This window comes from Halichoerus grypus, chromosome 3 (genome assembly GCF_964656455.1).
Source record: "Halichoerus grypus chromosome 3, mHalGry1.hap1.1, whole genome shotgun sequence".
Classification (NCBI taxonomy): Eukaryota; Metazoa; Chordata; class Mammalia; order Carnivora; family Phocidae; genus Halichoerus; species Halichoerus grypus.
In genome coordinates, this window is record NC_135714.1 from 169,101,210 (window position 1) to 169,114,246 (window position 13,037).

At 39.3% G+C, this 13,037-nt stretch overlaps 1 protein-coding gene across 4 annotated transcripts in view; it reads left to right on the forward strand.

Moving 5' to 3' along the window:
- INTS10 (integrator complex subunit 10) overlaps window positions 1–13,037 on the forward strand; it is a 39,692-nt gene that overhangs the window by 13,287 nt on the left and 13,368 nt on the right. For all 4 annotated transcript variants that reach the window (XM_036102370.2, XM_036102372.2, XM_036102373.2 and 1 more), the window contains 4 exons: window positions 2,078–2,231; window positions 3,611–3,693; window positions 4,775–4,927; window positions 7,942–8,050. In XM_036102370.2, the coding sequence (XP_035958263.1) occupies window positions 2,078–2,231; window positions 3,611–3,693; window positions 4,775–4,927; window positions 7,942–8,050 (499 nt within the window). The remainder of the gene's footprint in view (window positions 1–2,077; window positions 2,232–3,610; window positions 3,694–4,774; window positions 4,928–7,941; window positions 8,051–13,037) is intronic.

Sequence of the window (13,037 nt, forward strand, 5' to 3'; positions counted from 1 at the left end):
AACCTGGGTTTCCATCTGTTTTTGTTTTTACTCCATTAACTGATTTTTCCTGGTTTTCATTCTATCCCACAGTCTGCCCCCGACCTGCCGTGAGTCCAGCCATGTCTGTTTGAGCCCTCACAGCAGAGGACATAAAGCTCAGCTTATAGAGTCATCTTGTTTTACTCATTGTGTTTTGCTTCTTTTAATAACCGAACATCTAAAAATTGGGAGATTTCTCACAACAATGGAGATGTCTGACTTCTTTAAGAATTGGAATATCTGATACACTGGCCCCTGATGCTGGCCCACAGCCGGGGCCGATGAGGCTGCCCGTTTCAGACAGGCGTACGTTCTCCACGCAGCCTGATGCCCTGGCTCACGTGACGTGCCAGTGGCTGGAGCTGGGGGACTGTCCTCTCCTGTGGGCAACCTGTTCTCCACCCACACGTGCTGTAGTCAGGGTTCTCGCTTACAGCACCCGCCCAGAACTTCAGAGTGTACTTTTGCATTTCAAAATCAATTTCTCTGAATTATAGAAACTATTTGGAAACTACTCTCACCACACCTGAGGTCCCTTCCATAAACTCCCAATGCTGTTTTGAGGCAGGAATGTTTTCTATAAAATTGGAACAGTGAATACCCCACTCATGTTAGTATATCCTATTAGATTGGCAACATGTGGCAAGGAACTGGACCCTGATGAAGTAGGATACCTAACAGGTTTTGATTGTGAAAGGGATCTGGGTATGTGTCATTATTGGGGGAGGATAAGAATAGGGTAGCTAAATAGAGTGGGGGGGGTCCCCAAGCATCAAGGACTGGCAGGAGAATACCAGGCTGTGAAAGTGGGGGGGAGAAAGGTGGGTAGTGGGAGGGAGGTGCTTATTTTTTCTGAGATCAGCTTGAGGAATGGAGCTTTTAGCTGAAATATTTGTACGTATTTTTGAATCAGCATAGTGGTGTGAAAATCTGTAGGGAGAATTTAATTTGGGTCATTAAGTTAGTAAAGTAACCTAAGGATAATAAGAGTCAAGAAATTCTCAGCAAAATAAAATTAAGTGGAGCTGTTTTACCTTTACTATTTTTTGGCAAAATGTCTGACCATGCTCACTGGGACTTAAATAGTTGCAATTCTCTGAGACCTCTCTTTGGCTTTATATTTCTTGAGATGAAGAGCAAGAAAAGTGTAGGGTTCTTTATTATAAACTACAGAAGGCCTTAATAGATAAGTGCAGGCAAATGTAATTCCTGGCCGACACCTTGCATTGGGGGAGCAGAGCTAGAGAGGGTTGGAGTGGGAGAAGTTATATATAGGGAACAAAAGATTAGGAAGAGTCATTTCTCTGATTCTTAGGGCATTTGGGCTTTAATTTTAATTCCTCTACATGATAAACTTATTTGGAAGCAAATTAAATTATTTCACATACTAAAAAAAAATAAACGATAAAACATATGCCATGTAAGCTGTATCTGTAAGAATCTAATTGGGGGCTTTTATAACATTGATACGTTTTTAAACTATTGGAAGTTTTAACTCCATGGCTTTACTTAGAAGCCAGCATAAGCTTAGAATTTATCATCAGAAAAACATAAGCTTAGTTTTTAAGGTAAAAATTGAATGTGTGAGAGTGAAACTATCCTCATGGTAGTATCCTTTGATATAAAATCCATACAGTAATTAGAATTGGCGGTAATAAACATAACAACCTCCAAGTACAGTTGACCCTTGAACAACATGGAGGTAGGGGCGCCAACCTACCCCACCCCACACAGTCATAAATCTGTGTATAACTTTTGACTCCCCCAAAACTTAACTACTAATAGCCTACTGTTGACCAGAAGCCTTACTGATAACGTAAATAGTTGATTACCCTATATTTGGCACATTCTATGTATTATATACTGTATTCCCGCAACACAGTAAGCTGGAGAAAAGGAAATGTTATTAAGACAATCATAAGGAAGAGAAGTACATTTACAGTGCTGGATTGTAAAAAATCCATATGTCAACGGCTCTGTGTAGTTCAAACCTGTGTTGTTGACGGGTCACCTGTATATGACTAAGTTAATCACCTTCTTCACCTTCTCTAAGCAGAGTTCAGACGACGAAGACTGTTCAACAAAAGGAAGGAATCGTCACATCGTAGTCAATAAAGCAGAGCTTGCTAACTCCATTGAAGTGCTCGAGAGCTTTAAGCTAGCCAGGGAGAGCTGGGAGTTGCTCTACTCCCTGGAATTCCTTGACAAGGGTAAGAACATGCTTGTCGTATTAGTGCTGTTTAATGCGTTATGTAAAATCAGTGTGCTTAAAAAAGCATTCTACTTGGAACAGCAAGACACTTAGAGCTAAATTGCTTACAGTAGTTCACACAGTTTATAGGATCTTTCTTGAGCAGGACATCTAATCAATGATTAATATCCAAATGATCAAAAAAATATTCAAATGATCATTTACATCTTAGCTTCTACTCTGAGTGTTTATTATAATTAGAGTCGGGGTGGAGTTTGAGGGAGAGTTTTTGATCTTTTAACATTTGTATTTCTGGCCTCCTTTCTTTTTCTTCCTGGGTTTGTTTTGTGTTTTTAGTTGTTTTCTCTGCCTTGTATCTTCCTTAGGTCATGTGTAGCTAAGCATACAAAAGGTAATGCTATTTTTATCTGCATTAACTCCATTGCCTGAAAAACTCACCCTACAGAAAGCCTGTTTTCCTTTGAGAATAGACCTAAATCTACAGGGAGTTTTACAACTATTAAGTATTTCAACATTACTTAGAAATTAGTAGTGCATTGCTAAGCCATGGATTTTTACTCTGCTTTGGAATCAACAGTGTATTTTTATTTTCCTTCTGGCCAATGGACCTTCATCCTTGGGCCTGCTTCTGTCACATGCCTGTACAGAACCCTTGGTCAGAAGTGTCATGTCATTTTTTTCTAGGTAGATGGAGCATCATTCCATCTCTCCCGGTCACATCTAGAATTGTAAACGTGTATGTGACCTTTGGGGGTAAGGGGGAGTTTTCCTTTAGTTATAACTTGACTTTTTAAAAAATGAGTAAAAGGGTGCCTGAGTGGCTCAGTCATTGAGCGTCTGCCTTCGGCTCGGGTCATGATCTCAGGGTCCTGGGATCGAGGCCCCGCATCGGGCTCCCTGCTCAGCGGGTAGCCTGCTTCTCCCTCTCCCACTCCCCCTGCTTGTGTTCCCTCTCTCGCTGTCTCTCTCTCTGTCAAATAAATAAATAAAATCTTAAAAAATATATTTAAAATAAATAAATAAATAAATAATGAGTAAAACTCTTAACTTGTATCTTTGTTTTCTGAGCTGGGTGAAAATAAAACAATATCTTTTTCTGAGGAGAGCAAAATAATCTACAAGATAAATGAGGTTGAACAGCTCTCAGGACATGGTGTGTGCTTAGTATATGTTGGGGCCTAATAAAAATACTGCTTGTGGATATAAGTATTATATTCTAACTTTACTATCTAATTAAAATTTTAGACCATTGTTTTAGAAATCAAAGTCGATAGTTACCCATTTTTTGGAAGTTTGTCTCTGTTGTTTTGCTGGGTTTGTTTTGTTTTCTGCTTCTATGTTAACATGTTTTTGGTAAATTTGCTTTTGAATTGTCAGAATTTACAAGAATTTGTTTGGCATGGAAGACAGATACTTGGCTTTGGTTAAGAATCTTCCTCACTGATATGATCATCTATCAGGTAGAGTGATGTATATTTTAAGTTACTCTGTATAGGATGATTATTACTGTGAACTGACTATAGCATGCAGGGTGTGTATGTTCCTTCTGTAGACTAGTCATGCTCTGAAGACATGTTCTGTCTTCAGTGGCAGAAGGATTATGGTCCACTTTCATCTCAAAAAAAACCCAAAATGACAAGGCCACGTCTTCTGTGTTACTTTTAATATGTACAGCCACACCCCTCTGTGAAAGTAAGATTTTTACTTTTCAATAAAAGATGACCACTTCTCGCCCCTCCTTCTCTCTACTCTGATGGAGTCCTTCTGCCCTGCCCCACTGTTCTTGAGCTACTTATGCCTGGAATGGAGAGAGCTAATAATTCCCTAAAAAGATGCAGAGCTTCCAACCTCTGTTGTCGAAACAGACAGGTTGCTGCTTCCATTCTACATAAAGGAGAAATGGTATGAGTAGTAAAATATTTATAAGAAATGGTATATCCAAAATGTGTTTTATCCAAAGCTTGTGTTATTTTATTTAGTCTTAAGACTTAAGACCCAGGGTGCCTGGCTGGCTTAATCAGTAGAGCATGCGACTCTTCATCTCGGGGTCGTGAGTTCAATCCCCATGTTGGGTGTAGAGATAATTAAAAAATAAATAAATAAACTTTAAAAAAAAGAAAAAAAAAAAAGAATTAAGACCAGAAAGAAAAATCTTTGTACATATAAAGTACCTCTATAGAGAACCCTCCACCTAGCTTTAAATAAGTTGGTTTGATTATTGCTAAGTCTCCTTTTTCCTCCCCAGACGATCAAACAGAGCTACTTTATTTGTAGTTGCTTAATTAACTCTGGCGATTTTTATTTATTTATTTATTTATTTGAGAGAGAGCATGGGGGAGGGGCAGAGGCAGAGGGAGAGAGTCTTAAGCAGACTCCACGCTGAACACAAAGCCCGACTCGGAGCTTGATCTCACGACCCTGAGATCACAACCTGAGCCAAAACCAAGAGTCAGATGCTTAATCGACTGTGGCACCCCAACTCTGGAGATTTTTTTTTTAACGGCAGTGTTTTTCACCTCCTTGCTGTTATGTCTTTCTTAGGGCCAATATAAAAAAGCAATAGCCAGCCTGCATCATCTAGCAGCTCTCCAGGGGTCGCTTCCTCAGCCGCAGATCACAGGACAGGGGACGCTGGAGCATCAGAGGGCGCTCATCCAGCTGGCAACCTGCCACTTTGCTCTAGGGGAGTACAGGGTGAGTAGTGTGCACCTGGCCCAGGGACCCTCGGATGCACTCAGCTACCCGGGGGCTTCCTCTTTTTCTAGAGTGGCCTTTTAATTCAGTGCATGTTTATTTGAAATAGGATTTTTCTGCCTAGATTTTATCACCTAATCTGCTGGTAAAAATCTTGATAATTTTGTTTTGCTTAGTTTTCTCTTTAGTTATAGCCTCCCTGAAATTAGGCTTTGGTACTTTTCAGATTTCCTGTTCCTTTTCCATTTTGTTGGAGGATGGTTTCTTTTATTCTTTACTTTCTTATCTGGAATCCCTTTAGAGTAGAATCAGTCCTATTGTGCTTGGACAGAAGAGGCATTTCCTAAGTGGGAAATGGAGGATTTCCATTAGCTATCTGAGCCTCAAATTCTCTTTTTACGTGATGATGACACCTCATAGGGGTGTTATAGGAGCAGATATGTAAACAAGTCTGTTTCCTCTGTGATTGTGAGCCCCTTCTACCATAGGGTGGAGACCATGTGCTTTACCTTCGAATCTCTCATAGCACCTACCACAGGGGTCTGCACAGCTTTGATACTTAATGTTTGAATTCAATGAAAATGATAAGCACATTCTTTATTCTTTATACAGTATAAATTCAAGGCCACAATTTAACACACAAACTCTGATTTCTTCTTATCTTTCTATATGTTAAGTTGATTACTTTGTGATTAGTAACCCTGAATAAAGTTTTCAAACTTCAACTTTGAAATATGATTTATAATCTGCTATGATGATATTTAGGAGGAAAGATTTCGAGAGCACGTAAAGTTTGTGCATTGAAAATTGAAAATACTTTTCTGCCATCATTTATGTAATTATCAGGTACCTAATTCTAAGTTTCAGTGAATTCCTCCTGAAAATTTGAGAGCACATATTTATCCACGCAGATATCCATATATTGTGTAGAATTAGAGAGTTACACAAGGCACTGCTGTTCAGCATCATATTAGGGAATATAAAATAAACAGATTTAATCAAGCTGGGCAAACTCATTCTCTTTGAGGGCTTCAGTCAAAGCTGATCACTATTAGGCCTACATCCTTAGTTTCTCACTTAACCTGCTTCCTTCTTTTTTTTTTTTTTTTTAAGATTTTACTTATTTATTTGACAGAGAGAGATAGCAAGAGCAGGAACACAAGCAGGGGGAGTGGGAGAGGGAGAAGCAGGCTTCCTGCCGAGCAGGGAGCCCGACATGGGGCTCGATCCCAGGACCCTGGGATCATGACCTGAGCCGAAGGCAGACACTTAACGACTGAGCCACCCAGGCACCCCTTAACCTGCTTCCTGAATCTCAGCTGCCTTCAGCTGTCTGTCTTCAGCTCAGACCCAGTGTGTCCAGATGTGAGTTTCCTTTGTTCTCTGGCCCTTAGATGTAAAACTCTCAAGTCATTGTTGACTCTTAACTCTGGCTAATCATTTTGATTCTTCCAGTATGAAGCTAATATCTTTGGTGTAGTGCCTTTTATTTCCTTTGCCACCACTCTAATCCATGGCTCTGAACTGAGATTTTTGCCGATAATCTTTCCATCTCTAAGTTATGGTCATTGCTTTCTACAAGATTGTTGTCATTGTTCCACTTAACTGAAATATTGACTTCCTCAGTGCCCAGAGTTGAACCATGTGCTGGGGGTGGAGATATAAGCAGGGTATGGGGAATGGGGGATCCCTGATTCAGGACATATAATTTGAGTTACAGAGAAAAGTGCAAGTATTTATAGAAAACAGTTAAAAATCAAATACTAAGTGGTATGCCCCTGACATATGCACAGTAGGCATTCAGGAAAGGGTGTTTTCACCAGGGTCCATGTAGTCAAGGAAGAAATTACAGAAAAGATTGGCTGGAGGTGGGCATATGACCCTGGAGAACACATCATGGCCCCACCACTTGCTAGCTCTGTGACCTGGGACAAGTTACCTCAGTGAGCTATCTAACTCCAGTGTTCAAGTTAACTACCAAGCTGTCAAGCTCTTAAAGCTGGAGTTTCACAACCCTATGGCCCTAGGTGGGTTCTGGATGTGCCAAGATACCCACGCTCTCAGTTAGCTGTGGCTTGAAGCAGCTAGAGCCCCCAGGTTAGTGCTGCCAGCTCTGAGCAGCCTTACAAGTATTTTCTGGATGCGCCAAGACACGAAAAAGGGTGGGAAACATAGGTTTAACACTCATCTGTAAAATAGGGATAATAAGAAGGTTGTGCTAGATGCATAGAACACACTCCCCAAATGGAATCTAGCTGTTATTAGAATTTGAACAGGTAGACCGAAGGTAATGGCTCACTCTATGGATCAAGAGCAGCCTGCTCAATGTGGCCCTTGAGGCTTCCCTCTGCACAAGCACTGCATCAGACCGGTTTTGTCTGTGTTATTTCCTAAACCACACGTTCCTTCCCCTCACCTAATCACCTAAACAGTACCCAGCCCTTCCCTACGTCTTTCTCTCCTCTGAAAACCCTTTTATCTCTTTTCCACATTTCAAATTCTTCCCTCCCTTTAAGGTTGAGATAAGGGTAACCTTCCTATCTGAACCTTTTCCAGCTAGTTTAGCCTGTGTATGTTTCTCCTTCATTTTAAATTATGCTCTGTATTATACCATGTAGTTCAGTACTTTGTGTCCCCAATTGTTGATTTTTCTATTCAGTTGAGTAGTATTTTCTATTCATTGAGTTAGTAAATGTCTTTAAGATGGGCCACTGTGCTGTTAAACACGTTGGTAGTTTAGTTAATACTCAACTAATTTTTAATTTTTGTTCTTTTGTTTTAATAGCAAAGAATGAGTTATTATTCCCCCAAAGATCTAGTACCTCGATTCAATCTCAGTTACTTTTTCTACATTTGCTGTTGAGCAAACAGTAATGATCTCATAGAGTCTTGAGGTAGTGCTACAGCCTTCCATGTACACACATTGCCCAGTTGTCTGCTACACATATTAGTATTCTGTTGATTTGCTTTCAATGAGAAAATTTCAGATTGGTGCTTTTTCATCTGATCTTTAGATGACATGTGAAAAAGTCCTTGATTTGATGTGCTACATGGTACTCCCCATTCAAGATGGAGGCAAATCACAGGAGGAACCCTCAAAAATAAAGCCCAAATTTAGAAAAGGTACAGTGACAAGTTTTATTCTTATTTTGTAAATATGGCTCTAGGACCCAAGGCCGGGAAATTCTTTAAGATTCCTGATGAAATAATACTGTGTGATCTGAGGGGTTTGACAAACTGTATAAAAAGTTAATCCTTTGCCAAGCTTGTCCTTGGCACTGATTTCATAAGCAGCTGTAAATCTGTCTTTCTTCGAAAGTTCTCTTCACTTCCTGAGTTTGTTATCTCTGAAGAATATCCGTGAACTCCTTTTCCTATCTTTACCAATTCTCGGAAAACTTGCAGATGATTCTTAGTTAAGAAGTGTCTCCTAGCATTTCCCTCTCAGGCTATTTTGAGCTTTACCTCAAGTAGCACATTGCTTGAAAAACTACATAAATTTAGTTGTAATGCTTATATAAGAATGGAAGAAAGATTCACTGTCAGGGTTCTAAGTTTCCACATTAGAGGTTAGAAAAAGATAAACAAATGAAACCCAAAGAAAGTAGAAGACAGGAAATAACAAGGGCAGAAATCAGTGAAATAGAGGAAATTAGAAAAGCTAAATGTTGTTTTTTTGAGAAAAAATTGATAAACTCCTAACAAGATTGATGAGAAAGTGAGCACAAGTTACCGATAGCAGGAATGAAAGAAGGAATGTCACTACAGATCCTACTGAAATCAAAAGGACATTAAGAGAATAAATTATTAATAACTTTATGCCAATAAATTCAACAATTTAGATGAAACGGAAAAATTCCTTGAGAAACACAACTTGCCAGAACTGACTCATAATGAAATAGAAAATAAGAATATTCCTACATCTATCAAAAAAATTAAACTGTTATCAGAAACTTTCCCACAGAACTCCAGATCAAAGTGGCTTCACTGGTGAATTCTGTCAGGCACTTAGGAAGAAATAACATCAACCCTACACCTTGGAGAAAATAGAGAAAGAGGGAACGCTTCCCAATTCAGTTTTTAAGGTCAACATAACCTAACAGCAAAACCAAATAAGAGCATTACCAGAAAAGGACATTAAAGGCCAGCATCCATCATAAACATAGATTCCAAAATTCTCAAAAAATCTTAGCAAATTGAATACAGCAGTATATAAGAAGGATAACACATATGACCAAGTATACTGGGAATGCAAAGGTGGTTTAATGTAGAAAAATCATACACTGTAATATCACCACTTCAGCATAGTAAAGGAGAAAAATCACATGATTCTCTTAATAGATACAGATAGGTTCTGTTATGTTTGCATTTATCATTCATGATTTTTAAAAAATCTTAGCAAACTAAAATAGTTGTTCCTCAACAGCATCCTTAACTATGAAATAGCAAATGCTTTTCCCAAGATCAGCAACAATACAAGAGTGTTTGCTCTTACCACTTCAATTCAGCGTACTGGAGCTTGTAGCCAGCACAATAGGGAAGAAAAAGGAAGGCATAAAGTTTGAAAACAGAAAACGTATGTAGACTGTGGCTACGTATGTGGCTACATGAGACAGGCCTACGGAATCTCCAAATAGAATAACATCAAAAAACATGAAATACTTAGGGACAAATTTATTGAAAAATGTGCAACATCATGTTCATAGATTGGAAGACTCATATGTGTTACGGTTCCAGTTCTCCCCAAATGTATTTATAGACTCAGTGCAATCCCAATCAAAATCCCAGCAGACTTTTTTTGTAGAAATTGACAAATTTGATTCTCAAATCCATAGGGAAGTGCAATCTAGAATAGCTGAAACAGTTTTGAAAAAGATAACAAAACTGGGCAACTTACCCTACCTGATAGCAAGACTTTTAATATAAAGCTACAGTTATCCAGACGGTATTGGCATAAGAGTGAAAAATCCAGAAAGAGACCCATACAAATATGGTCAGATGATTTTCAGTGAAGGCACCAGAGCAATTCTTTGGAGAAAGGAAGGACTCTTCAACCAGTTGGTGCTGGAACAAAGGGCCTCTGGTGTAGAAAGAAAAAGGATCCTCAAGCAATCCACATCCTCAAGCATGTCATATTATTCACAAAAACTAATTTGAGATGGAGCTGAGACTAAATGGAAAAGCTAAAATGATAACATTTTTTGGAAGAAAAAGTATTGCTGTCCGTGCGGGGGCCCTGCAAGTGGCAGGCTTGGAGTAACCCTCCTCCTTTCCCTGGGACGATTGGTGGGGGTGCAAACCACAGGAGCCTGCAGAGTTTGGTGTACACAAAAGTGAAGACTGCTTTTCCCTGAGGGCTTACTGAAGAGAGAGGGGCCACAATCTTTCAGCTCTGGGGCTGGAGATTGGCCATTTTTATTTTCATCCTCTAAAGTAGCACAGAAAGCCTTCAGGGAACAAAAGCCACATAGAGCAACCCAAAATAGCTTACACGGATCCCACCCCCCTGGCAAGAGGCAGTGCACCTCTGCCCAGGCAAAGACACCTGAGAATCAGGGCAGCAGGCCCTTCCCCCCAGAAGACCAGCTGGAACGTCAGGCAAATACTGAGTTTACAGAGCACACAGAACTGCAAAACTCCAGTGCTAGGAGAAAATAGTATATAGAATTTGAGGTTTTTTTCTGATTCATTTTATCTTTCAGTTTAAAATTTTCCTTTTTTTTTTTTTTCAACGAGTTTCTTATTTGATCAACTCTTTGTTTTTAAGTCTTTTTTTTTTTAACTTTCATTTTTACATTTACATTTTATAAATATATTCTTCATTTTTGGCTTCCTTTCACTGTATTCAATATATATATAAGGTTTTGCTTTCTTTACAATTTTGGGATTTAGTGTCTTCTAACAAACAGACCAAAGTAACACCCAGGACCAAGTGGATCACCCTGTTTTGTCCACCTGGGAGAGTATATTCTCTTCTTTTCTCTTTTTTTTTTTTTTCTTTTCTTTTTTGGTTTCTGACCTCTTCAGATTCGTGTAGTGTGTATTTGTCTTGGGTCGTGGTTGATATTTTTGATTTTGTTCTCTCGTTCATTCATTCTTCTCTGGGCAAAATGACTAGAAGGAGGAATTCACAACAAAAGAAAGAACCAGAGGTAATACTCTGCCACAGATCTAATCGATATGGATATAAGTAAGATGTCAGAGATGGAATTCAGTATAACAATTATAAAGTTAATAGCTAGGCTTGAAAAAAGCATAAAAAACTCTATACAGAATTTCTTAGTGCAGAAAGGAGATCTAATCAGGTTGAAATTAAAAATGCTTTAACTGAGATGCAGTCTAAAATGGATGCTCTAACAGCTGGGGTAAATGAGGCAGAAGAAAGAGTCAGTGACATAGAAGACAAGGTGATGGAAAGGAAGGAAGCTGAGGAAAAGAGAAAAACAACTAATGGACCATGAGGGGAGGCTTTGAGAAATCAGCAATACCATAAAGCAAAACAATATTAGAATTATTGGGGTCCCAGAGGAAGAAGAGAGAGAGAGGGACAGAAGTTATATTTGAGCAAATCATAGCTGAGAACTTACCTAATCTGGGAAGGAAACAGGCATTCAAATCCAAGAGGTAGAGAGAACCGCACCCCCTCAAAAATCAATAAAAATAGATCAACACCCTGACATATATTAGTGAAGCTTGCAAACTTCAGCGATAAAAAGAAAATCTTGAAAGCAGCTCCAGACAAGAGGTTCTTAACCTACAGGGGTAGGAATGGCAGCAGACCTATCCACAGAGACCTGGCAGGCCAGAGGGGCTGGCATGGTATATTCAGGGTGCTAAATGAGAAAAACATGCAGCCAGGAATACTTTATCCAGCAAGGCTGTCATTGAGAATGGAAGGAGAGATAAAGAGCTTCCAGGACAAACAGAAACTAAAAGAATTTGTGATCACTAAAACAGCCCTGCAAGAAATATTAAAGGGGATCCTGTAAGCGAAGAGAGAGCCCAAAAGTAAAATAAACCAGAAAGAAACAGAGACCGTCTACGGAAACAGGGACTTCGTAGGTAATACAATGGCACTAAATTCATCATTTTTCAATAGTTACTCTGCATGTAAATGGGTTAAATACTCCAAACAAAAGATACAATGTATCAGATTGAATAAAAAAAGCAAGAGCCATCCATATGCTGTCTACAAGAGACTCATTTTAGACCTAAAGACACCTCCTGATTGACAGGGAGGGGGTGGAGAACCCTTTGTCATGCTAATGGACATCAAAAGAAAGCTGGGGTAGCAATCCACATATCAGACAAATTAGGTTTTAAACCGAAGACTTACTAAGAGATGAAGATGGACACTATATCACACTTAAAGAGTCTATCCAACAAGAAGATCTAACAATTATAAATATTCTCCTACCTTGGGAGAAGTCAAATATATAAACCAATTAATAACCAAATTAAACACATTGATAATAACACAATAATAGTAGGAGACGTCAACACCTCACTCACAGCAATGGACAGATCATCTAAGCAGAAGATCAACAAGGAAATAAGGGCTTTGAATGACACACTGGACCAGATGGACTTCACAGATATACACAGAGCATTTCTTCTTAAAGCAAGAGAGTGCACATTCCTCTCGAGTGCACATGGAACATTCTCCAGAATAGTTCACATACTGGGTCACAAATCAGGTCTCAGCTGGTACCAAAAGATTGGGATTATTCCCTGCATATTTTCAGACCACAGTTCTTTGAAACTTGAACTCAGTCACAAGAGGAAATTTGGAAAGAAACACTTGGAGATTAAAGAGCATCCTACTAAAGAATGAATGGGTCAACCAGGAAATGAAAGAATTAAAAATTCATGGAAACAAATGAAAATGAAAACACAACTGTTGAAAACCTTTGGGATACAGCAAAGGTGGTCCTAAGAGGGAAGTACATAGCAATACAAGCCTTTCTCAAAAAATTAGAAAAGTCCCGGGGCGCCTGGGTGGCTCAGTCAGTTAAGCGTCTGCCTTCGGCTCAGGTCGTGATCCCAGGGTCCTGGGATCGAGCCCCACATTGGGCTCCCTGCTCAGCGGGAAGCCTGCTTCTCCCTCTCC